At 48.3% G+C, this 24,520-nt stretch overlaps 5 protein-coding genes across 7 annotated transcripts; 3 read left to right on the forward strand and 2 right to left on the reverse strand.

Moving 5' to 3' along the window:
* The first annotated feature begins 690 nt into the window (after positions 1-690).
* On the forward strand, positions 691-2,482 carry LOC112346959. 3 transcript variants are annotated; one of them, XM_024677007.1, is made up of 4 exons: positions 691-783; positions 838-2,100; positions 2,150-2,195; positions 2,398-2,482. In XM_024677007.1, the coding sequence occupies exons 2-4, from the start codon at positions 1,707-1,709 to the stop codon at positions 2,438-2,440; spliced, it is 483 nt and encodes a 160-aa protein (XP_024532775.1). In that variant the 5' UTR covers positions 691-783; positions 838-1,706; the 3' UTR covers positions 2,441-2,482. The 3 variants fall into 3 exon arrangements, 2 of the variants coding, with proteins under 2 accessions (XP_024532775.1, XP_024532774.1); XM_024677006.1 differs by having other exon boundaries at positions 2,150-2,482; XR_002992628.1 differs by having other exon boundaries at positions 733-783; positions 872-2,100; positions 2,150-2,482.
* Positions 2,483-13,769: 11,287 nt separating this feature from the next.
* LOC112347001 (pentatricopeptide repeat-containing protein At1g09410, mitochondrial-like) lies at positions 13,770-16,950 on the reverse strand. The gene has a single exon (XM_024677080.1). The coding sequence runs from the start codon at positions 16,931-16,933 to the stop codon at positions 13,931-13,933; it is 3,003 nt and encodes a 1,000-aa protein (XP_024532848.1). The 5' UTR covers positions 16,934-16,950; the 3' UTR covers positions 13,770-13,930.
* A 61-nt stretch (positions 16,951-17,011) lies between these two features.
* Positions 17,012-18,089, forward strand: LOC9640518 (glycine-rich RNA-binding, abscisic acid-inducible protein). The gene is made up of 3 exons (XM_024677087.1): positions 17,012-17,059; positions 17,120-17,243; positions 17,451-18,089. The coding sequence occupies exons 2-3, from the start codon at positions 17,139-17,141 to the stop codon at positions 18,009-18,011; spliced, it is 666 nt and encodes a 221-aa protein (XP_024532855.1). The 5' UTR covers positions 17,012-17,059; positions 17,120-17,138; the 3' UTR covers positions 18,012-18,089.
* A 181-nt stretch (positions 18,090-18,270) lies between these two features.
* LOC9640520 lies at positions 18,271-24,072 on the reverse strand. Its single transcript, XM_024677053.1, has 16 exons — positions 23,977-24,072; positions 23,825-23,900; positions 23,723-23,774; positions 23,573-23,650; positions 23,450-23,524; positions 23,225-23,390; positions 22,825-23,169; positions 22,651-22,748; positions 22,496-22,590; positions 22,145-22,435; positions 21,927-22,094; positions 21,483-21,694; positions 21,045-21,338; positions 20,499-20,827; positions 18,450-20,402; positions 18,271-18,387 (listed from the first exon to the last, which is right to left on the reverse strand). The coding sequence occupies exons 2-15, from the start codon at positions 23,880-23,882 to the stop codon at positions 18,638-18,640; spliced, it is 4,026 nt and encodes a 1,341-aa protein (XP_024532821.1). The 5' UTR covers positions 23,883-23,900; positions 23,977-24,072; the 3' UTR covers positions 18,271-18,387; positions 18,450-18,637.
* Positions 20,460-21,929, forward strand: LOC9650198 (uncharacterized protein YciO). Its single transcript, XM_002971885.2, has 9 exons — positions 20,460-20,668; positions 20,725-20,840; positions 20,898-20,951; positions 21,004-21,028; positions 21,099-21,200; positions 21,265-21,434; positions 21,485-21,566; positions 21,619-21,717; positions 21,787-21,929. The coding sequence occupies exons 1-9, from the start codon at positions 20,468-20,470 to the stop codon at positions 21,847-21,849; spliced, it is 912 nt and encodes a 303-aa protein (XP_002971931.1). The 5' UTR covers positions 20,460-20,467; the 3' UTR covers positions 21,850-21,929.
* Positions 24,073-24,520: the final 448 nt, after the last annotated feature.

Here is a 24,520-nt window from a genome sequence, read left to right on the forward strand (position 1 = left end):
AGCTAATAAAAATTAATTAATTTATATACATATATATATATATATATATATATATATATATATATATATATATATATATATATATATATATATAGACTGCCGATCTAAAATATAAAAATGTAAAAAAATAAAAAAATAAAAAGTAAAAATTTACCTAAATGGTCTTCCATAGGATTTTCTCAATCCTGCACAATTGATTTGAGGTAAAATAATTTTGTTTTGTACCATAAAGTAATTGCTTTCGAGTTACATTTGTCGAGATCATGACATGAGTATCCTATACTTTCTCCTTGGACAAAAGTAATTTAGAATAAATTACTTTATAGCACAAGATAAAATTATCATACATTAATTTGATTATGCACAACTAAGGATTGAAAAAATTTTATGAAGGGCATTTAAATTGTTTTTTAATTCTTTAATTTTTTTGTTTTTCTACATTTTTATGTTTTAAATCAACAACCTACTTTACCAATAAACTAATTGTTACACTTGCTTCCAACCCTTCTTCAAGGAGAGAGCATAGGGGTTGGAAAGCTTGTAGAACCCAGATGTTGCCAGTGACACAACATCCTCCAGCTTCCAAAACTGACAATCCATAGCAACCTGGCATCCAGCAAGAAGCCTCTCCACCTTGGCATCCTTACCTCACACAGTCATCACCTCTCCTCCCCCTCATCGCAATGGGCAGCACAATCAAAATACCCTAACTTTTAGGGGTTTTCGAAAGTTCTGGCACAAGGGTGTGCTGCATCAAGAGCAATCCATCAGTTCCAGTCACAGGTTGGTTATTCGAGTTGTGCTTTAGTTTATTTGTAGGCGACTGATCTTCCATAGTACTGTTGGTCTTCGGTCTTTCCGAGTTCTTCAGGAACTTTCGCATTGCCAGCTACAACATCCGCCGCGCTAGAAGCCTGGAGTTCCTTGTCCAAAGGAACTAGATCTTCGTTGTCCAGAACCACACTGGGATTCTCTCGCGTCCACCGAGCACAGTCGCCAACCAGAGTTTTGAAATCTTGACAGCCAGAGCTCTCACATCGCCATCCCCAGCAACGTCCACACCAGCAGTCTTGTACCCGGAAGAACTGGAAACCCAAGGAGCATGAGCTTCTTCTCGGCACCGGAGCAGCGACGTTCCATAGATCTGCCACGCAACCAATAAATGGAGCAGCGATCTTTGGTGGAGCAGTACCATCACCTTGTGCTGTTAAAACCTCCGAGAATGATCTTCCCAGTTCTTCCACAGCTGCTGCGGATGATGGATTGTGCTTGGAAACAAATGCCGGGCATTTGTCCCGACGAGCGAGCAAGCTTGCGACCAGGCCGGCCATGCAGACTGGCCCTTGTCGCTATTGACAACCACGGTCGCGAAGTTGAAGATCCTTTCATCGGCATCAAAATCTGGAAATACTTTCCTGCCTCTGCCGCCACTGTGCCGGTAGCTCTCAGCAAAGACGCAGCTGAGAATCCCCGGCGATGCAACATTTCCCTCGTGAAATCTGGCGCTGGAAGACGATATTTCATCGATGAAGGAAGCGTTCCTGCCTTCTGCCAATTTACTCTAGGGAAGAAAGATCCACACGCTCATCCTCGAGCGCGGCCTCGAGGATCTCCACCTCTACAACCTCATGCGGTAGCGTCCACGACTACTCGTGGCATTTGCCCAAAATGGGTATCTGGAGGAGGGCAAAGGGGCATTCGATCGAATGCCACAGCGCGACGTTGTGGCGTGGAATTCGATCCTGGGCGCCTACGCTCAGAACGGGAAATCGATCGATGCGGGGCGATTCTACGAGAGAATGCTTGGGCGGGACGTGATCTCCGCGAATTCCGTTTGCCAAGAGCGGCGATCCCGCCGGCGCGTGGAGGGCCTTCGCGCTGTGGACGTCCATGGCGCAGGCGCGCGCTGCGGGCGGGCAGCTCGATCTGGCGTTGGAGACGCTCCATCGCATGGCGCGGTGGAACGTCTTCTCCAGCACAGTAACGATGCAACCACGCGTTCCAGGCCAGGCAGGTCCTCATGCCCAGAACAAAAGCATCCAGCTTTGCCTCTACAAGCGACTGTGGCTCCCAGACTGCGTCGTCCCGGATCTCGTGGAGGTAAAGGCTTTCGCGTTGAATCCTTGTTGACTGACCGTGCGTTGACTAGGTGTATGGCGGCAACAGGAAGGAGAGGATTGCAACCGAGAACCAGTGTTAAGTGTTAGAGAAATCCTTTCCAAGATGTCTTTGCCTGTGAGAGCTTTTGGAACAGGAGGTCTTGATTCTTGCGGGATCGCACGACTGGATCTTGGATCTGGAGCTCGTCAAGTGGCTGAAAGCATGAGTGATTGATTGATTGCCAGTCGAGCGTCTCTTTCCTTACAGTTCTTGGATCTCACTTGCGCTTCTTTCCAGATACTTAGGCGAGAATGCGAGCCTTTCTCACCCCAGGGCATGAAACCAAAAGTGTGATATCAATTCAAAGTACGTCAATTGCTAATTTTGTTTAGCGAATGGAGGAGAATGCCGAGCTGCGCCTCGAAGCTTTCGATTACTTGCAGCTCCCCTCCGCGATCAAGCAAGGTAGCATTTGATTCTTCGTCGTGGACGATCACTCTGAAAATTTTGCCCAGGCTATGTTGGGAGCCTATTCTTATTGCTTTGGAAGATGCTTCTCCTCGTGATGAATCGGAGGTTGTGTGTGGTAGAACTATTTCTTTTTTGGAAGTCTAAAGGGTGGCTTTGCTTCCAGTGGAGTGCTCCTCCTGGCTCACGGAGAGCCTTGACAAGGATTCCTCGGAGAAGACACTCAGCGCCTGGACCCGCTCCAAGACATCCAGGAAGCTCCTCCTGAGCTCGTCGGACTCTGCGGTGGCCCGCACGGTGTCCTCGCTGCCTGCGAGCCATGCTGTGAAGATGACAAGCGCCGGGAGCATGGTTGTATCGCTGATCGCCGCCAGCGTGCGAACGACTTTGAATGCGCACGCCAGAGTCTCATGCAGCCAGCTCCTTGGCGGAGAAGTCTTGCAGACGAGGCCGAGATGGAAGTCTTCGATGGAGCACGCTAGTATCGTCACGAATCTGTATTCCCAGGAAAATTTTTCCCCTGGTTGGCTCTGCTGGATCGCCGTCTTTAGCGGGAGTTCCCATCCATCGCTCGAGTTCGTTCAGTGTGCCATCCAGCACCTTCTGCAAATCGTCGAAACTGCAAGCGTATCAAAACCATTTGCATGTCTCAAGCTAATGCACTCACCCAGTTTTCAGGAGTAAGATCTCGAAGAGCCTCAAGAGATTGTCAAAGTTGGACGATCCTTGGCTGGCTTCAGCGATGGCGTCCAACTGAAAAATCCCCATCAACTTCTCTCATCGTGCTCAATAAATGGATACCTTACTCTCCAGAAGAAGTAGAAGGTTGCTGTGGCTTGTTGGAGACGGTATCTTCACAAACAAGCTCTTCAGATAGTGATACAGCACGAACTCTATCTCCCACATGGGTCGCCAGCTAGAGATCAAACACTTAGAACCGAAAGAACGAACAGAAAAACAATCGAGATCCTCGCACCTGTCCATGCGCTCCACCTTCGCAGTGACAAAGCCTCGAGGCTTGCACGTAGTAGTCCTCCGCGGTGGAATAGTTCCTCTTGCCAAGGCTCACTCCATACACCTCCCTGTAGCGAGCCAAGTCCGAGGCGCAGTAGCAGCCGGTGACAAGTCTCGCGGAACTCTCTCGCCTCGCTCTCGTCCAAGCTCTTGTCACAGCTATCCGAGACGATCCCACCGAGGCCATGCCTCACTCTCACCCTGAAAACAAGCTCCGAGTAGAAGTTGGAGCTGCTGGCTATGAAGTCGATCAAAGGCGCCACCACATTCTTGAGCGTCTTCTTGCCGACGCGGTCGCTCTTTTGCGTGATCTTGGCGTGGTGGGCTTTCCAGAGCGCCTTCTTGATCTCGGGGCTGAGAGAAGGAGGCCGTAGCCATCGTCCCGGAGCGCGTGGACCTCTTTGAGATCCGCGTCTTTGCTCTCGAGCTTGGCTTTGAGATCCCTCTCGGCCTGGCTGAGCAAAGTGAGCAAAGAAGATTTGCGGCAGTGATAGATAGATACCTGGGAGGAGTCGATGCGGCGGTGCTTGGAATGTCGGCTTCGCTGCTCCTCCGGGGTGGTTTCTTGCGTACGCAGTCTTTACAGAAATCTCTCACTCACTCAAGAAATAGAAAGAGCAAAACACACACCTGTCACCTTTTTGCCAGTCCATCACGACTTATTCCTCTTGCAGCACCGCGGCTATCTTGTCAAGTTCTTCCTCTCTTGCGCTTCTCCATTTAGGGTTTATCAGTCTTTAGTCTAGCGCCATTGTGTAAGTTGCCACCATCGCCACGAGACGATTCCTCTTCGAGTTCCAACCCGACACAAGGATATAATCCCAACAACCCTAAGGGCCGACAGAAGCGCTATGTCGCAGGAAAGGGTGCTTGTTCCTTTGATGGCTGGCAGCCGCGCACAGCTCAATGGTGAGCTCACGGAGGATTTCACTAGTGTTTCCAGGGCCGCGCTGCTTGGCCTTCTCAATACCGCGCTGAGCAATGGTGGCAGCGACGCGCAAAACATAGAGGTGACCATTTTCTCTCTTGCAAGCTGTACTAATCTTCCTTTCCCTTGCTCTCCAGCCTCTTGTGTGTCTCCTGGTCTCGACTGACGCGGAGATTGTGTTACTCGCTTTGGAAGTCATTGCCTCGATCGTGCGCTCGCATAAGCTCGCTCATGACAAGCAGACGAGCAAGATCCTGCGGGAGTTTTCTCGGGGCTGGGCGGGGAGTAACGGGCCTCTGGATTTGGAGTCCTGCATCTTTTGCGGTGACGCGGAACAAGCTCGTCTCGCATCCAGTCTCCACTTCGAGTTTTATCACGGTGGGAAGCTGGAAGTCATTCAGCTGGGCATGGAAGCTCTGCGCATGGACGACTGTTTGGCTCTCTTCAACAGGCTGGTGTGCGAGTTCAACGTCCCCATGGAGCTCCGGTTTGCGTTGCTGACGAGAATCCGATTCGCAAAGGCATTCTCGTCCACGGCAGCGAGGCAAACGTACGTGAGGATCTTGATCTTGTCTTTGGAGCTGATCCAGTGGCGGAAGCTCATGTTTAAGCAGCTGGCGGATGTCGTGGTGAGCGGCAACGACGTTCCCGAGAGCATCCGGGTGGCGGCGCTCTATGCCTTGACGGCTTACGGGAAAAGAGACATTTTTACGCGGGCGAACAGGGAGAGGAAGGTGAAAGAGTTTCTCAGCGGGAACAGCCAGCATTCCAGTGGCTTCATCCAGGCCTTGCTTTTCAACTCTTCTGTGGCCCCTGGCAAAGAGCTTCCTGGCTTCGTTTTGGGAGTCGCAAGCATCGACAACGTTTTGGCATGGCTGGAGGACGAGCTCGAGGGCCCTCGAGACGGACGTATGATCAAGAGCCTACTGCTCTCCGAGGCTCTGCGTGATCCGGGGGCTGTCCATGGCATCCAGAAGGCCCGGGTGGAGCGATGCTTGGTCAAAGTTTTCGGAAACTCCAAGCTGTTTGGAAGTGAAGTGTTTGATACAGCGGCTGGTGTGCTGCTATCTTGGGGTTGGAGTGATCAAGTAAAGGCTGCGTTTATGGAGGCTATGGTTTCGGAAGCTATTCCGTCTGGGTGGCAGATCACAGAAGCAGCCGTCACGTACTTCTTATCAAGGATGACGCCTGGGATTCAAACGAAGACGGTGGAGTTGATTCGAAGGGACGTCGCGAGCGTCTCTGACGTCGTGCTGCTGGAAGCACTAAGCCAGGACAGTTTTACGTCGTCGCTAATCGAGGCTGGCGGCTATGAGTTTCTCCAGCAGCTCCCGGGATATGTGCTGGAAAGGCCACGAAGGAGTGCTGCGCTCAATCTCAGCGACAGCTCCTACGTAGAGATTGCCAGGAGTCTCTCCTCGGATTTTGGAAAGTGTGCTTGGCACTCGGAGCGGCTAGCCAGACTTGTCGAGTGGCTGTTGTTCGACAACAACGGTGCCTGCAACCTTTCCTTCCTGAAGCAGCTCTACGCGCACGGGGCACTCGATAAGCTTCTGGCCAGCCTTGAAGGGCTGGGAGGGTGGTCTTCACAGGCGGCATTACCACCACTGGACGCATACTTCTCCACTTTGAAGCAGCTCCTGGAGAATCACTCGGCCCTCGTAGGGGTGGTCGTCGACGAAAGCAGACTGGTTCACCGGATTCTCCACGCCGTTGTTGCGGTGTTTCGACTTTCTCACGGGCTGGCTACTCCAGAGGGCGCCGAAACTCTCCTCCTCACTGTCTGGAAGCGATGTGACTGCCAGGAAAGGCAGCAGGTCCTGGTTTCGCTACTCGAAGAGCTGGGACGCGGAGGTGCCGCAGCTGCTAGCGTGGTAGCTCTACTCGTTACCAAAGATGGTGGTGCTGCAGCATTTGCTCGAGCCCGAGGTGGGGTGGCGAGGACGGTGTTAGAGCTGCTCGAGTCTTCAGCGTCGCCTTCAGAAGATCTGCTGCGGATCCTAAACCGTATGTTTGAAGCTCGGGGTGACGACGACAGTGGCAATCCTTTTACTCCGACAGACTTGCCTGAGCAAAGCGACGAGCTCATGGTAAGGGCAGTAGTTTGGTATGGCAACTCCCTCCAACGCAGGACTAGTCTCTGCATCTCGGAGCTTGCCAAGCTTGGTGAAACACTAACGAGGAATCACAGTGTTGCGCAGGAGCTGCTAAAGGCGGGTGATTTGGCTGGCCTTGTCGGCGCGATTCTGGAACTAGTCTCCGCGGATCCATGCTCCAAGAGCTACGCATTCAGGACCGTGGTTCATTTGCTGGAAGATAGACAGGTGCTGTATCATAGCATGGTGCGCAAGATCTGGACGTATATGAAGATGACCTTTGACACGAAGTTTGACAGGAGCTGCAAGAGGAAGTGTGACACCGGTCTCTTCGTGACGAGCTTCTCGTCCTTGGCCTTGAGAGAGCCGGATGTTTTCATGCAAGCGTCCTTTGATACCTGTGAAGTTGACGACGAGAACTACATGCATTTGAAGGACGCCGACGTTTACCCGGATAGTAACGCCAGTGCTGCTGCTTCGGACGTCTTCACCCGGCTGCTGGATCTTCTTTTGGACAGGCTAGACGACGTCGCGTTGGAGCTCTTGACAGAGATAGTTGACGAGATCCCAGGCACACCGCAAGCCGTGGACGCCGGGATTGTTGAGCGTGTTTTGCAAAGCAGCGTGGATGCAGCCTTGGTTCGCAAGTTCGTCGGCGCCTTGATACGGCGCGAGAAAGACAGTTCCATAACTCCAGCCTTGATGAGCGCGTTCTCGTCCAAGCCGGACACTGTGAAACTGGTCTACCTCTCCAGAAATGTGCAGTGCTGCCTCCAGTATATCACCATCCCAGTGGCCGACTGCATGCTCAAAGCTCTCGGCGGACTCGATTTGGACCATCCAGAGGCAGGAGCCGTGGCAGCTTCGATCTTTGGGGTGCTGTCAGGATCCTGGGATGGCGATGATCTCCCAGGTCCAACTTTCGATGGGCCTAAGGTGTCGGATGATGGCGTCGCAGCTTTTCTCGTTAACTGGCGGCAGATGGTGGCTCAAAGTGGCAGTGCTGCCGAGGAAAGCTCGATCCAAGACGGGGAAATGGACGACGAGGAAGTGGATGACGAGGACGAGAAAGTGGATGACGAGGACGAGGACGTGGATGACGAGGACGAGGACGTGGATGACGAGGACGAGGACTGGATGTCCTGGAAGATTGGCGAGGATGTTTTGGAGATACTCGTCAAGTTCCTGTGGCTCCATCCTGCTCATACAGGCCATTGTCTCTTGCAATTGGCCTGTCTTTTTAAAGAGCATGCTCCTTGTGCTGCGCTTTCGAAAGCTTTGCTTGGCATGGTCCTGAGCCCTGGAGCGATGCGAGCTTTTGGATCACGTCTCTGGCATAGGTGTTCCATCTCCGGTAAGTTTTGGCTCGCTGTTGCTTCACCATTCTTATTTCACAGTGTTCGTTGCAGGAGTTCCAGACTTTGTGTTGGAACGAATGGTTTATATACATATCAGGCTGGCGTATCGCGGCTATTTCTTGGAAGAAGATAATGCGGTTGCTTTCATACCTGTGCTCGTCAATATGCTGGATAAAAATCGCAGGCTTTCGAAGCTGGCGATGAAGATGCTGAAGATCGTAGTGCAGCACCTTCACAAAACATTCTCCATAGCTCTTTCAGAGGCGGAGGTTCACAAGCTCTGCCGTACCGTGCTTTTCACCAGCGAAAGGTAATTTATCTTCTTTTTCTCATATAGCTTGTCCGGACGATCACCTTTTATTTGTGCTTGTTTTGTAAAACAGATCGTCGCTTGACACCTTGGCCGACTTGCTCGTCTTGAATCCCGCTCTCTCGCCAGCCGTTGCCTCGCGTTTGACGAGCTTGTCCACGGAAGTTGGCAACTGTGCCTTGGAAAGCTTAGAGCGCGGCAATCACTCATGCAACGAGACCGTCGCTCGCCTTGCTCAACTCTTCGAGCGACTTGTAGATCAGCAAAACGTGGAAGCAAGGGAGCACCTGGTCCGAACACTAGATCCGCTGTGGAGATTTGTGCGCGAGGCACAAAACATGAGGAAGACACGACCACTCGTCGAGGCCTTCTTCCTCACTCAAGCACTCGGCTCCAGTAGCGCACCGCCAGACTCAGCCGTGACCACTCTACAAAGCATAGCCAAGAGACACCCTCGCTACCTCAAGCTCGCGCTGCCCATGCTCCGGAAGTGGCCATGCCTTTTGAGCTTGGGCTTGGAGTTCAAGCTCGAGTTTGTGCGAGGCAGCTTTACGTCTTGCACGAAATCTACACCACGTCCGCGGCTCCCCGTGACGAGGGACTGCATTCTACAGGATTCTCGCAAGGGCCTTGCGCAGCTGACGCCCGAGGTGCTCAGGCTCTCCAGGAGCGTGGTTTTGGAGTTTGTGGACGAATCGAGAGATGATTTGGGTGGATTAAGACGAGAGTGGTTTCACCTTGTGTCGCGGGAGATTGGGGAGAAGCTGTTTACCACAGTTGGGGATGATCGCTACCAGCCATATCCAAGCTTGTCCGATAGCAACCTCTCGGACTTTAAGTTCGTTGGTCAGCTGGTGAGTGGTTTTTTCTTTCTATTTTTCTCAGTGCCAACCTTTCTCTTTGTTATCAGGTAGCCAAAGCTATTGTGGACGATGAAAGGCTTGATTTACGCTTTACTCGCGCCTTCTACAAGCACATACTAGGACAGGAGGTGACATACAAGGATATGGATGAAGAGTTTGTCAAGAATATTACTTGGTTGCTGGAGGTACGTTTCTTTTATTTGTTTCACTTCTCTTATGAAGGTTTTTATTATTGCAGAACAACGTTGATGAATCAATAGGCCTGACTTTTAGTGTGGATATAGAGCATTGCACATCAGGTGGAAAGACTGAGGTAACTAGAAGTTCATTTAAACTTGTTTATAAGGCTGATTTTGGAGTATAATTACAGTTGATTACCTGTGATCTTGTGGCTGGGGGAGGAGATATCTCTGTTACTGATGCAAATAAGCATGACTACGTGATGTTATTAGGGGAATATTTGATGACAAAATCAATCAAGCCACAGCTAAATGCATTTTTGGATGGGTTTTATGAATTAATTCCTATTGGTTTGTTATCAAACCTGAATGCTGATGACTTGGAGTTGCTCATATGTGGATCTTCTAAAATAGAGGGTAAGTTTTTCATAAATTAGATTATGTATGTCTAATATAAATTCTATTTATGCAGTTCAAGATATTAAAAATGTTGCGAAATGTAAGCATCATCACCATATTTTAAAATGGTTTTGGACCATCATTAAGGGCTTTAATGAAAAAAACAAAGAAATGTTATTGAAATTTATAACTGGCAGTTCAAAGGTAAATAAATATATATATATATAACTCTAATTGTTTTTTATTAACTTTTTATTTATTAGGTTCCATTTTCTGGCTTAAACAGTTTTTATATTGGTTATTTAGAAGAAGAAAATCATTATTTACCAGTTGCACATACATGGTAAGTATTTCACTTATATTAAATTTCTTTACTAAATATATGATTTTATTATTGTAGTGTTAATCAGATTTTGTTGCCTCTTTATAAGTCTAAGGAACAACTTAGAGAAAAATTATTATTAGCCATATACGAAGGTGCTGAGAGGTTTGGTTTTTAAGTTGTTCACTATAAATTTAAAATAAGTCTTTTGTATAAAAAATGTATAAATTTATAAAAGTGATTTTTCCAAATTAGAAAATTATAATAGTAAATTTATATATTCTCAAAATAACATAGATTTTTAATAAAAAAGGATATTTTGTGGTAATGGATATACCTAAAATATTCTTAGATATTCTAGTATATTCTATTAATTCATGCATTTAGATTAATTTATATTTATAAATTATAAAAAAGTTTATAATTTTTAAGGTTTTAAAAGTATATTCAATAGATAGTTTGTTCAAAAGCCCTTTTTTTGTTAAAGTTGGATTTCAATACAAGCATAAAAACCTTTAGGGTTGGTTGGTTTTGGTTGATATTTTATTTTGTGCACCATTAGTGATTGTTGATGGGTTGCCTCCTCCATTTCCAAAAAATGAATTACTATGTCAAGTGGTGGGTGCTCATAAAGAAGAAGTATGGATCCACTAATTGCAAAATGTTTTGGGCAGTGAGCTTTATGATGAATATAACTTTTTGGTGTAAAATAAAAAATTCAAGGTGGTTAAAGATATAAATTGGTGATGGTGTTGAGTAGCAGTTGGTAGTATTAGTATATTATCTGAACTTTTTGTTACCACTTAGGGTATTGCAAGGTTTTAAACAAGTCATGGCAATCATTTATAGCATGCTTTCAAGCATCACAACCCTTGTTTGATTGACTATTTTTCAAGATGGTGGATAATTTCTTTGATAATGATTATGCATCTTTCGATGATTGATAATTTTTCATAATGGTTAGTTATTATTTTAATGGTTTTTAGGTTTTACCACATATTCTTTGTGGTTTCCTTTAGATTGGTCTTTTAGGTTTAACATATCGGTAGGATGTTACTGACACTTCCTTGAGCAACTTTAATTCCTTTGTATTATTGATTAAGATCTATCTAGATTAGCTAGTATGATAGTTAGTATAAATATGTGTTTATTGGCCCTTGTGGTATTAATTGGTTCTGATAGATTTGGATGTTATTTCCTTTAGATAATACATTCATAAACATTTTTTTTGCCAATCAATGATACTTTGTATTCTTTAAGCTATCTTTTGTAAATTGTTTGGCATATTATCTACAAAATTTAGTAGTTTAATTTTATCATTGAGTTTTTTTTATGATATACTTGCAATTGAATTTTGTTGAATGGCTAATCCTATGACTTTAAACTAATGATTTTAGTGGTTCTTATAATTCTGGTAAATTAGATGATAACTTAATTATAATTTGTGTTCTAATCTAAGAATAATTCATAATTTAGTCTTTAAGATAGCATTAGTTTTGACTTTGATATTGCTTATCTATTGATCTTTGGATTTAGGCCAGTATAAGTAGATTGGTTTTAGCACTTTGTGTGTATAGTGAAATCTTTAATTATAGGATAACTACAGTCAATTAATCATATCACTTGTCTCTCTTTTGATGTTCCTTATTTCATTAAAAAAGTATGATTGTGTAAACAACTCTAACTACTTATTTACAATAGTCTATCTAAACCTTATCGATAGGTTTAGTTTGTTTCCTTGGCCTTTAACTGCTCTCTCTATATCACTTACAAACAAAGACATATCATTTTTTGTAAATTGAGTGATATCCAAAATAAGAAGGGTGGTTAATTTTGTGATGACAGCCAAAAACTGTTTAAGTGGTAATGCATTTTCATTAGACAGAGAAGTTACCCCCTAACTCATTTAAGTTCATACATTTCTCACAAAGTGTAAACACTATAAACTTTTACTAGAGTTATTTTCTTGATAGCAGTCTAAACTAGAGTATGCATTGATGCAGATGTCAATCTTCTTTAACGAGAGAGAGCGTCATGAATGTGACTATAGGTATCAAAAATTATTTATCAACTAGTTTTTTCGGATATTTTTTCTTTACTGCCACAATAGCAAGAGGTTAGTATTGTTGGACCCTTTATTAGCCTCTATTTAAGCTAGTTGAGAAATTAATCATCATATATGGATTTATGCTAAATGAATATAAGGTAGGAACTCCTATGTATTTTCTTATTAAGCATATTCAGCTTGGTATGAAAAACTCATATGCACTTGCTAGTGTTAAGAACCCTTGCCATATTCAACTTGGTCCCTTAATATTCACTAGGTGATAATTTACTGTGTCCACTAAGATATTCTTGCTATCATTCCTCCATATGTTAATTTCATTTGGCTATTTATGGAAAGTATCTAAATTTGCTAGTTTAGAATATATACAAAATGTAAAAATTATCCTGAATATAATGGTGTTGTTTGCATATTCAAATTCACAATCTAATATCATTCAATATTGAATAAGTTTTCATAATTACCCCAAAAACTAACTCTTAGGACTAAGTTGAAAGCCCAAAGTGTGCTTTATTGGGGCAGGGCAGGGGGGGCGGGGGGGAGCTTTAGGGGTTTTCAAATGTATAATAGAGATAGTCGGTAGATTGCGTATGGTTGATCAACCAAAGGTATAGTTTAACTCTTTATTTACATGTTTATCCTTGTTTTGCATTTGGCTTGGGTTTAAGTTTAGACTCTAGACCATGCTAGTTTAGATATTACAAAGTTGATTATCCACAGCTAATAAAAAATAACAAAGATTTGGTGGAATATTAAACCATTAAACCATTGCTATGCTGAAATAGTATTAAACTCTATTTAGCTCCATTTTATATGTTAGTCAATGTTGGGATGTTAAATGTTTTAGGACTATTTTTATATCATCCATGCTTTTATCCTTTTGCTCCTTGGGCTAAATACTCAAAAGTCATTTTGTGTTTTGGTTTTTTTGCTCTTTGGTTGTATGCTTGAGAGTTTAGCTTTGTCTCTTCGTTCAATACCCCAAAGCCCTAAACTTAGGTTCCACTTTATTGCCATTGGGTCACATATCCAAAAGTTAAATTTTTGCTCCATAGTTAATTTATGGTAAATCACTATAGGGTAAATAAAAACCATATGTGCTATAAATATTTATTAACTAATCCTTTTAGAATTTTTTTTACTACCATTATAAAAGATTAACATTGCTAATTCCTTATATTAGTCTTTTTTATTTAAATATAGTAAACTGGGCTTAACATCTGTACTTAGCCAAATAAGCATAAAGTAAAAACTTCTATATATTTTTATTAAATATAATAGGTCTAACTTTTAGTTATTTTTTGCTTTATTTTGCACTAATATAGCAAAAACCCTTATATATTAAGCCCTAGTCCCTTAATATTGCTACATGATAATTTATAGTGTTTATTAAATATTCTTGTTATTATGCCCTTTATGCTTATTCCATTTTAATTCTATTAACTAAATGTCTAGAGTTGCCAAAATAACACACTATAGTGTTATTTCCACATCTAAATTTGTAATCTTTTTTTAAAGCAAGCTTTCATAATGTATAAATGCAAAATTAATCTTATTTAGAATAAACTAAATTATACTAAGAAGTATTTAATAAAAAAGTTTATATATTATAATAAAAGATTAATCTAAATTAATAAAATGGTAAAATATCCTAAAATACTTAAATATATTACTTATTCTTTTATACAAATAAAAAAAGGAACTTTTAGCAATTCTTAAACAATTCTTCATTTATGTCCTACCTCTTGTCCTTTTAAAAAAAGTGAGTGACCAGTTCCATTTAAAGCAATTCCCACGATGGAATCCTGCAGGGGAATCTTGCGTGTTCTTACCAGAAGTCTCGGCAAGAGCAAACACCACCCTGGAAAACGTGGAACCGATTCGAGTCGCGCACAACGATCTGGCGCTTGAAGATCTTGGATATAAGCTTGGTGGCGGCGTGGCAGTCGGGGCACGCCCGCAAGTTAGTAAGGACTCGCAGCGCTGTTCCTGGAGCGGTGCTCATCATCCCAAACGCGATGGCCAGCTTCTCGCTGTGCAAGCAAACCAGCTGCTCTTTCACCTCGTCGCTCAGCTCGTAATGCAGCACCTCTCCCGTGTCTGGAGAGTAGCTCCGCTCCACCATTGCGGCGTGGATCTTCCGCAGCTCCTCGTAGATCTCCTCGTTCTTGGGGTGCGAGGCATCTCCAACGACGAACTTGTGGACCCTTCCATCGATCTCGATCATGCTTACTCCTTGCAGCTTGGCCAGCGATCGTTGCTTCATCATGCTCCCCACTCGAGCAGCGTCGTCGTGCCTCCCGGCCGCGGCATAGACGCTGGCCAGCGTCACGTACGGGACCGAGCTCTCGGTGGCGAGCTCCAAGAGTTTGTCGGCGATCTCCGCCGCTCGAGCGGCGTCGCGGTAGATCTTGCACGCGCCCAGCAAGCTCCCCCAGGCGGCCTCGCTGGGAAGAAACGGCATGCTCTCGATCAAGTCGTGGGCTTCCTCCAGCCGGCCCGAGCGGCCGAGGAGATCCACCATGCAACAGTAGTGCTCCTGCGAGGCCTTGATCCCAAAGTCGTGGAGCATCGACACGAAGAGCTCGCGGCTCGTCTCCACGAGCCCGAGGTGGCAGCACGCAGCGAGGAGGCTCATGAAAGTTAGATCGTTGGCTCTCACTCCCTCGGAGCTCATGGCCTGGAACACGGCTAGAGCAGTCACTCCCTGCTCGTTCTGAGCGTATGCATGGACGAGCGAGTTCCAGGAGACAACGTTGCGAGTGGCCATTCGATCGAACAAAGCTCTTGCCTCGTCAAGATAGCCGTTTTGAGCGTAGCCCGCGAGCATCGTGTTGTAGAGAGCGGTGTCTTGCTGGTGGTGCGCCGCCGCCGTGGTAGACTTCTGGAACAGGAGCTTGGCCTCCTGAATATAACCACGCTGGGCGAAACCGGCAACCATGGTACTGACCATCGCACCGTCGTCCAGCTCGTGCAAGCTCGCAAACATCTTCTTGGCGTCCTGGACATGCCCGTTTTGCGTATAGGCCGCGAGCATGGCGGTGCACGAAACAACGTTCTTCTCGGGTATCTCATCAAACACTCGTTTAGCGCTGGAGAGGAGACCATTCTGTCCGTAAGTCGCCACCATCGCGTTCCACGAGATGATGTCGCGCGCGGGCATTGCCGCGAACACGGCCTCGGCTTCTTCGAGGTGTCCGTTCGCAGCGAACGAGGAGGCCATCACATTCCACCCGAACAAGCTCCTCTCGGGCATACTGTCGAAAGTTTGCTTGGCTTTGGCCGCGGCTTCGCACTGCGCGTACGCCGTCACCATTGCCGTCCACGAGATCAAGTCGTGGCTCGGCATTTTGCGAAACGTTGCTTCCGACTCGCCGAGATGGCCCGTGGTGGCGAAAGCCGAGAGCATGCTCGTCCAGCTTACGACGTTCCTGACTGGCATCTTGTCAAAGAGGAGCTTGGCACCATGAGAATTGCCACTGTGAGCGTAGGCTTTGATCATACTCGTCCAGGCCATTGCGTTCTTCTCCTGCATTTGATCGAACGCACTCTTGGCTTCCTCCACCAGCCCATTCTCTGCGTAAGCTTGGACGATGGTGCTCCAGGAAAGCACGTCTTTCTCCGGCATAGCATCAAACAAGGACTTTGCTTGCTCAAGCTGGGAGCTGTGAGCAAGCACCGCCACCATGGCATTGCATGAGACCAAGTCCCACTCCGGCATCCTGTGGAACAATAGTGTTGCTTTGGCGGAGTTTCCAGCCGAGCCAAGACGCGAGAGCATCGAGTTCCAAGTCACGATGTTCCTCGCAAGCATTGTCTCGAAAATCTGCCATGCTTCGTGTGATTGGAAACTTTGTGAGCAGCTTGCAACCATCGCAGTGCAAGCGACCACATTCCACATCGGCATCCTGTAGAAAAACTCTCGAGTGACGGATGGTTCCTCGTTTGGTGCCCCGACTATGGCAGTCCACGAGAAAGCGTCCCTTCTCGCCATAGAATCAAAAACTTCCTTGGCTTGTTTCGTATATCCGGCTTGGGCATACGCTTGAACCATGCTGTTCCACGACACGAGGTTCTTCTCGGGCATTGCTCGAAAAACCTCTGCTGCTTCTCTTATACTTCCGCTTTGGCTGTAAACTTGCGAGAGGGAGTTCCAAGTTACTACTGACCAGTTTGGCATCCTATCAAACACGGCCTTAGCTTCTACAAGTTGGCGGCTGTGGCCATAAACGTTGACGAGAGAGCTCCAAGACACAAGATCCCGCTGACGCATAGCTTCAAAGACTTCTTTAGCTCTAGCAACATCAAAAATTTCTCCGAGCGCTGCAACGATCGAATTCCACGACACAACATCCCACTGAGGCATCTTGTCAAAAACCACCTTAGCTTCTTTGTAATACCCGTTCTGGGCATTCACAGAGATCATCGTGTTCCAAGAGATAACATTTCTCTCGAGCATTTTCTCAAACGCCGCCTTGGATTCCTCCATTTTTCCCAAGGTGGCATAGGTTGGCAGCACCGCATTGCATGACGCTACGTCCCATGCTGGCCTCCTGTGGAAGATCCTCTTGGCCTCCTCCAGATACCCATTCCGGGCATACGCTGCCGTGAGCAGGCTCCACGAGAGCGAATTGGAACTCGCGGCTTCCTCAAACACGATTCTCGCCTCTCTGGGGCTGCCACATCGCCCATACATCTGGATGAGCAAATTCGCAAGGAACCTGTCCGGACCGACGATCCAGGCATGGACCCGCCTGCCCTCTTCCAAATCTCTGGATTCGCCACAAGCGCGAATGACGCTGGCGAGGAATTGGATGGAGCAGCGCGCCATTCCATTCCTATCGCCATCGAAGGCCAGCCAGAGGACGAAGAAGCACGAATATGCTCTTTTGGTGCCTTAAAGCACTCGGGAAGATTAGGGTTCTTGGGTTAGAGGGCGCTTGGCTGGAGGAGAGAGGTATGGCGCGGGCGCTGCGCCGGCGCCGTGGATTGATGGGTTTGTTTCTCTCTTGTCCAGGCTGCGCGTAGAATCGAAGATGAAAGAAGAGTTTCGGTGCTTCATCGGCGGCCTGTCGTGGAGCACGACCGATCGCAGCTTGGAGACGGCGTTCCGGCCCTATGGATCCATCATCGAAGCCAAGGTTACATTGAGTCTGATGGATGAGATGATTTCCTCTCTTTGGGTCGGTCTAGGCACCGGCTTCCTTGCTTGCCTTCTTTTGTGCAGAGTTTCTCAAGGTAAAGCTCTACGAGGTCGTTTAAGTTCGAGCTGGATCTTTCGCTTTGCTTGGATCCTCGTGGATCTCTCCTCTTCTACGCTGGTACTGATCGCTCGCTCTTCCCTGTAGGTGGTGTTTGATCGCGAAACCAACCGGTCCCGGGGCTTCGGCTTCGTGACTTTCGAAGACGAAGAGTCGATGGAGAATGCCATCCGGAAGATGCACAACCAGGAGCTGGAAGGCCGCTCCATCACCGTGAGCAAGGCCGAGCCGCCAAGGAGTGGTGGTGGCGGCGGCGGCGGAGGAGGAGGAGGCCGAGACCGCGGCGATCGCTACGACCGAGACCGAGAAAGAGGCGGCGGTGGTGGCGGTGGAGGAGCTAGCGGGAACTGCTTCAAGTGTGGAAACAAAGGCCACTGGGCTCGAGACTGTCCAGAGAACGGTGGCGGCGGCGGCGGCGGCGGCGGCGGTAGAGACAGGTATGGAAGTGATAGATATGGTAGCGACCGCGGAGACAGGTATGGCGATGGTAGCCGAGGCAGCGGCGGCCGCTACACTGGTGGCGGTGGTGGTGGCGGCGACCGAGGTGGCGACCGCTATGGTTCCCGGGACAGTGGCCGGAGGTCCGGACCGTATGATCGCCCCTCGAACAGGTCCTCGAATGGAGGCAGCCGAGACGATCGCTACTGACACCATGGAAAGAAGAGAGAACTCACGATGATCTTGTTCGTCTTTGTTAAATACTTCACTTTCTTGGAAGATATTTTCCTCTCTCTGTGGATCTCTCTGTCGGAGATCTCTACTTGGTGGATTTTCGCTCGAATCCTTCGTGGACGGGCTCGTTCCAGGCGGAGGCCTCGACGCCGGTGACCCGAGCTGCCGCGGGGCCGCTGTGACACTTTTGGATCATGGCGTCCACCGCGGTGGTCTTGCCCGAGAAGACGGCCTCCACGGAGCCATCCTTTCGGTTCCTCACCCAGCCATTGATCCCGAGTTGCTTGGCGGTGTCCATGGTCCAGTTCCGGTAGAAGACGCCCTGGACCATGCCTTTGATCTTCACATTCACCTGGAAGAAGACATGGGCAATTGGAATGGATGGATTCGAGTTGGAGGCTCCACTCCACTCACCGTTTTGTGATCTGGGCTAGGACTGGGGCTGGCATTTGCGCTCATCCTCCGGCAGCGAGTGGTCAGGGAGGAACCTATAGCGACCGAGGACGAGGACTTCATTTGCTTCCTTTGCCTTTTCGCCTAACGACGGTGGTATATTCCACCCCCGGCTTTCGCATATTCTTGTCATTTGGCTAATTGGGTGTTTAGGTATTTGCTAAGAGGACATATGCCGCAGCCCGGACTGGATCCGACTTGAGCACCTGCCTCGTCGCTCGAGCGCCTCGATTGGGATCGCGGTAGCTCCGGCACGAACCGAGCAGCGATGTCCACTCGAGGAAATCGGGCTCGAAGGGCATTGTGGCGATGAGTTCCTGGGCGTCTTCCAGATACCCCCCGCGGCCGAGGACGTCAATCATGCAGCCGAAGTGCTGCTTGTTTGGTTGCAAGCCGAAGTCCGAGGCCATGGAGAGGAAGTGTGATACGCTGGTGAAGACTTTGCCGCCATGGCTGCATGCGAGAAGGACGAGCAGGAACGAGGCTTCGTCGGCAAGGTCGAGGGTCTTCATTGTTTTGAAGAGGTCGTAGAGAGGGCCTGTGTCCCCGCTTCGGGCATACGCAGCCAGCATTACGTTCCACGAGATGGTGTCGGTAGAGGGCATCAAGCGGAAGGTCTTCTGGGTTTGCGAGAGATGCCCGTTTTGGGCGTAGCCGGAGAGGAGTGTGTTCCACGACGCGGTGTCACGCTCAGGCATGGAGTAGAAGACGACCTCGGCCTCCGAAGGTTGGCCGTTTTGGGAGTGAGCCGAAACCATGGCGGCCCAAGATACCGCGTCCAGCTCGGGCATCCTCTCGAACACTTGCCTGGCTTCCTGGAGATGCCCGTGTTGGGCATACGCTGTAAGCATAGCAGTGGTAGAGAAAAGGTTTTGTTCCGGCATTGAATCAAACAATGCTTGAGCTTGCTCAACGTCCCCGTTTTGGGAGAACGCTGTAAGCATTGCAGTGGCCGAGAATAAGCAGTGGCATGGCATGTTATCAGAGAGATTCTTAGCATCTTTGAGATAACCATTGTGGGTGTATGCAGCTAGCATGGCGTTGAGAAGTACGTCATCTAAAACTGGGGCGCAATCAAACAAGAGCTTAGAGCTGTGTAGATGCCCTCTTTGGGCATATGCGGTTATGATAATTGTCCAGGAGACCAGATTCCTTTCTGGCATCTCGTCGAAGATGGCTTTGGTTTCTTGAAGATCGCCATATTGCGCGGAAGCGTCGAGGATTGTGTTCCAGGCGACGAGATCGAATTCGGGCATGCGGTGAAGCAGAAGCTTAGCATTTAAAATATGCCCATTCATGGCATATGCGGTAAGCATTGCGGTCCAGGAGATCATGTTTCGCTGTGGCATTTCGTCAAAGAAGCGCTTGGCGTCCTCGATGCTGCCGCTCTGCGCTGCGGCAGCGAGCAATCCAGTCCACGACACGAGACTGTGTTCGGGCATGGCGGAAATTAAAGCGCGCGCTCCTTGCAAATCTCCCATACCGGCAAATGCTGACAAGGTCGCGTTCCAGGACACAAGATCTCGCTGTGGCATCTGGTGGAAAAGTTCTTGGGCTTCGCTGCCGCAGCCGTGCTGTGAGAATGCAGTGAGCATCGCGTTCCAGGAGACCAAGTTCTTGTCCGGCATCAGATCGAAGGTCTCTCGCGCCTCACGGAGATGCCCGCCGCGGGCATACGCGCAGAGCGCCAGGACCCAGGAGTAGCAATCTGTGAGCGGCATCGCGTGGAAGACGTTGCGCGCTTGGGCGGGGCTGTCGCAGCGGCCATACATCTCGATGAGCTTGTTGGACAGGAAGATGTCGCGCGTGGGGGATTGGGGCGGTAGGCGCGCGGCGCGGGAGTGGAGCTTCTCCGCGGCGGGAAGGGATTTGCAGGCCTGGATGAGGCGCAGGCATTCGTTGCGCTCTTCCATTCACCCATCTTCTTCTTCGTCTACAATGGTTAGGTCTCTCATATTCTCTTTCATTTTCTTCACTCAATGATGCATTGCCACCTCTCGCTAGCGCCGCCTTGGCAGGATTGGAATGGCCGCGCGCTTGGGCGATCCGGCGCTGCTGGATTCCAATTGTTTGGGGTGGAGAGGAGGAAGAAGAATCGATTTGCAGGGAGGATCCAGGCGGTCGTGAAGCGCAGTCCAAAGCGGCTCAAGTATGACACGCCTGGACCTGGCGCTGGCAAGGTTTGTTTGCTCCATTTTGCCGTGGCAAATCCCATCCCATTCTTTCTCTTCTCCAGTCCAAAGAGATTTTCCACCTGGAGATAGATCAGTTTGGATCCAATCTCTGGAAGCTCGACCAGGTCGTCTCGCTGCTACAAGATGGTGGCGTTGGAGTCGTTCCTACAGACACCATGTACGTATCTCTATCTTTCTTCCATGAACTCTAAGAACTTGTCTCTCGATTTTCCAGATACGCGATCGTTTGTGACTTGCACAACCGGGCTGCTATCGAACGCCTCTACAGGTTTGTGAGGTCTCGTTCTTGCAAGGGATTAGTTCTCACTGGAAGCTTGCAGGATCAAGGACATGGATGCAAAGAAGGTAAGATAGCTTTAACTTTCTCGTGTAAAAGAAGAAGATGAAAGGAGTTTTTCTTCTTGATCTTGCGCAGCCATTGAGCATTCTCTGCCGATCGTTCCAAGACATCGACAAGTATACCACGGGCTTCCCTACAAGTTTCTTCCGCGTTGCTCGCCAGTGTCTCCCTGGCCCGGTACGTAAAACTTTCATGCTTTTCCATGGTTTCCTCTTTCCAACGTTGAGGGTGTTCGTCACAGTACACTTTCATCCTCCCCGCCAGCAAAGACATGCCAAAACAGTGCACAAGATTCGGTGGAAGCGTCGCAGCGAGCTACGCCCCTCGAAAGAGCGTCGGTGTTCGCATCCCAGACGATTCGGTGTGGAGAGAAATGGCTGGCCAGCTTGAGCACCCTCTACTTTGCACAAGGTGCTCCATTTCATCTCCTCGAAGTTTATAGCTTGCTTGTGAGTTTACAGCGTTAGGAGACCCGCCGACGATGAATGGATGCTGGATCCAGCGATCATCGCTGACACTTACGGAGTTTCTTCCGGAAGAGAGGTTTGTTTGATTTTCATTTGCTTCTCGTGCAGCTCTCGATGGATCCATGCAGAGTGTCGACTTCATTGTGGACGGTGGAACTCGAGTCGCGAATCCCTCCACCGTGGTGGACATGACAGGAACCATGCCTGTAGTTCTTCGAAGAGGAAAGGTTTGCGAAGTTCTCTTTTTTGAAGTTCATATGAGTGTCGCTAAAACTTTCTTCTTTGATATATTATAGGGAGTCCTGGAAGACTGGATGGTCGGAGATACAGACAGCGAGATTGTGAATCCATACTCGTAGCATATAACTTTCTGATGATCCTCACGGCTGTGAGGTGTCAAACGAATAATTGGAGCCTCCGGAGACAAGGAATCGTTAGAGCTGCGAGCCGCTAGACACCGCTGGTTGCTTGGAACTAGACGCAGGAACTGGTTGTGGAAGAGTTTGGCCATCCATCGGACTGGCTGTTGCTACTGGTGACATTCCTCGAGCTCGCGACGCCGCCAGCATCTCCGTTCTCGCCATCTCCGCGGAGAAGAGCGAGGCTGGGAGAGCTCAAACAGATAAGACGAGCAATAACTGAAAAGCTTCGTACCTCGCTTCCTTCCAACCGCGATGATCTTCTTCAGGCAATCACGGAAGTCCATGAGAATCAGTCGCTCCTGCTCGGCACACAAGCGCATGCTGCTCTGTTCTGGGCTTTGCTCCTTGCACGACGAGCCAAGGTCCTGCTCGTCGCACATAAGAGCTTGCGTTCCCGGCGAGAGCTCGCGCTGGTTCCTAGCCATTGCGGAGGTTGCTTCGGAGTCTCTCGCGGACTCCTCTTGGTCTTTCTCTTCCACATCTCGTTGTCGAGCCTGCTCTCCTTGTTGCGACTTCGTGGATTCTATCACCGGAAATATAAATAACGTTTATACGAGAGTGTGAAAGTGAAAGCAATGCTCACCAAGAAACGTTTTGGCTGTCTCGGCAGAGACAATCACGAGCAACTTGCAAAGCTCCTCCACCACCTCAGGTTGCACAACTCCCGTTAAGAGTGATCTGGAATGTAAAGTATGTAAGAGAGAAGATCACGTAGCTTCTAAGATAATAGGAACTCACCCGCGAATCGACCTTACTGCAGGAGAAGTTTGCAGTCCTGGGCCTCCCAAGGTGGTGCTGAGCAGGCTGTTAGCTGCTCTTAAAGCGTTCACTTGCGCCTGAAAGACCAGAGCTCTTCAACCAGCACTTCTCTCTTAGAAAAAAACAAACAGAGAAACACACGACACAGCGTACCTGCGTCGCTCGAGACGGCTGTTCTTTCAGCGAGTGGCCTATAAATACAAGATCTTGTGTTCTTCTTTTCTTGGCAGCTGTTGGAGACGACGGCGGGCAGCTCAACAATCCAGTTGACGCAGAGGCAGCGCTGCCGCTGCTCGCTGGCGGGGAGAGAAGATCATGAGGCAGTATTCTCCGCTCATCACTGCCATCGAAGTTCCTACAATCCACACATCTGCAGTTCTCCGAGCAGAGTATGTTGGCCTGAAAGCACTCGCAGTACTTCTTTAAACAGCCGGATTTCTTGCACTGGCAACCTTTGTTGTGCCTGGCTACGGTCGCTTGAGGCTCTCGTACAAGTTCCTGGATCAAAGAGAAAACACAGATTAAAAAGTCCGAGACTGAAACGCTTTCTTACCTGGACTCCAGGACTGCTGCCAATCTTCGGTCGAAAAGCATTGGGATTCCGCTCTAGAGCTAGCTCCACAGCTTCCTGCCTTACTTTCTCATTCTCGGAATTGTTCCAGCAATTCAAGCAGTTGCATCCATCGCAATAAACACCAGAAGCAAAGCATTCACAGTACCTGTTTGATCTCAAAAGCTTCTCTTAGTAAGAAAAAACATGCAAAGCTAGCTTACTTACAGCTTTAAACAGCGAGAGTTCTTGCAATTGCACTGCTTGGATTTCTTTGCAAAAGTTTCTCCTTTTTGTGGCTTTCTGTACGAAGAAATTGAGAACCAAAGGAAGGAAAGGAGAAGATCTTACATGGAAGCCGTAAAATCGAGCTGCCTGACGAGTTTTCTCCCGCTTAGCTGCGCCTGCGAAGGTCCGGAAGCTTCAATTCTGGAAAAAACCAAAAGGAAGTTACAGGAACCACAAACGAAGAAAAGAACAAGAAAAAAAATCGCCGGTTACTTTTGAAACAATGGCTGTTCTTGAGTCGTTTGCCAGATCGATTGACCCAATCCTGTAAACAGCGCTCCAAGGAGTGATTTGCTAGAAAGAGGCAGAGCTTACCTTGCTGGGGGTTGTGCTCCTCAGGCTTGTCGCCCGGAGGCTGCTGGAAGGCATCCATAGCGTTTGCTCCAGAAACCTAGGTCAGACACACACAAGGCAAGGGGAAATTTGGCATGGAAGGAGGAATGCGAGGGGCCGATTCGCACGATTACCTCAAGATCAGTGCCTCTCACGCCGGGAGCTCCCCTCCATGCCAAAGATCCAGATTGGGGCAAACAACAAGGGCGCCAAAACGCTAGAACAAGGGCGGGAAGATTAAGCCGCAAAACAAACCAGGGGCGAATATTCGCCCACTAACACACGTCCATGTCTGTGCGCATTTGCCCGGACTGGGCATTTTGGGAATCTTAAGAAATCTTCGCAATGAATGAGCGATGGTTTCTCCAATTAAGCGACCAACTTGCTGTGATCAATCCAATTAACAATGTTGTGAGGCATCCCGGCTAAAGCAAAGATCTTCCATACAATCAACGCGAGTGGAATGGAAGAATTTTATTCTTTGCTTCGATCGTCTAATGGAAGAACTTTTCTTTCTTTGCTTCGATCGTCTAGAGTGGAATGGAAGAACTCTTCTTTTTTACTTCGATCATCTTGAAGAACTTTTCCTACTTTGCTTCGATCGTCTAGAAGAAATCTTATTTCCGCTTGCTCGATTCGTTTCGATCTTCGGGTTTTGGAAAATCTCGGAACTTTTGG

The sequence above is a fragment of the Selaginella moellendorffii genome, unplaced genomic scaffold (assembly GCF_000143415.4).
Source record: "Selaginella moellendorffii unplaced genomic scaffold, v1.0 SELMOscaffold_18, whole genome shotgun sequence".
Lineage (NCBI taxonomy): Eukaryota > Viridiplantae > Streptophyta > Lycopodiopsida > Selaginellales > Selaginellaceae > Selaginella > Selaginella moellendorffii.

What these genes read in the sequence shown, in the direction of transcription:
- LOC112347001 (XM_024677080.1), bottom strand. Translation starts at nt 16,933, where the DNA reads ATGGCGCGCTGCTCCATCCAATTCCTCGCCAGCGTCATTCGCGCTTGT.
- LOC9640518 (XM_024677087.1), top strand. Translation starts at nt 17,139, where the DNA reads ATGAAAGAAGAGTTTCGGTGCTTCATCGGCGGCCTGTCGTGGAGCACG. An exon ending in GATCCATCATCGAAGCCAAG is followed by an intron (nt 17,244 to 17,450) that starts GTTACATTGAGT and finishes TCTTCCCTGTAG; the next exon opens with GTGGTGTTTGATCGCGAAAC.
- LOC112346959 (XM_024677006.1), top strand. Translation starts at nt 1,707, where the DNA reads ATGCCACAGCGCGACGTTGTGGCGTGGAATTCGATCCTGGGCGCCTAC. An exon ending in TCGTCCCGGATCTCGTGGAG is followed by an intron (nt 2,101 to 2,149) that starts GTAAAGGCTTTC and finishes TGCGTTGACTAG; the next exon opens with GTGTATGGCGGCAACAGGAA.
- LOC9650198 (XM_002971885.2), top strand. Translation starts at nt 20,468, where the DNA reads ATGATGCATTGCCACCTCTCGCTAGCGCCGCCTTGGCAGGATTGGAAT. An exon ending in AGGACATGGATGCAAAGAAG is followed by an intron (nt 21,029 to 21,098) that starts GTAAGATAGCTT and finishes GATCTTGCGCAG; the next exon opens with CCATTGAGCATTCTCTGCCG. An exon ending in GAGTTTCTTCCGGAAGAGAG is followed by an intron (nt 21,567 to 21,618) that starts GTTTGTTTGATT and finishes GGATCCATGCAG; the next exon opens with AGTGTCGACTTCATTGTGGA.
- LOC9640520 (XM_024677053.1), bottom strand. Translation starts at nt 23,882, where the DNA reads ATGGATGCCTTCCAGCAGCCTCCGGGCGACAAGCCTGAGGAGCACAAC. An exon ending in GAACAGCCATTGTTTCAAAA is followed by an intron (nt 23,651 to 23,722) that starts GTAACCGGCGAT and finishes GGTTTTTTCCAG; the next exon opens with AATTGAAGCTTCCGGACCTT. An exon ending in TCGGCGGGTCTCCTAACGCT is followed by an intron (nt 21,339 to 21,482) that starts GTAAACTCACAA and finishes CGAGGGGCGTAG; the next exon opens with CTCGCTGCGACGCTTCCACC.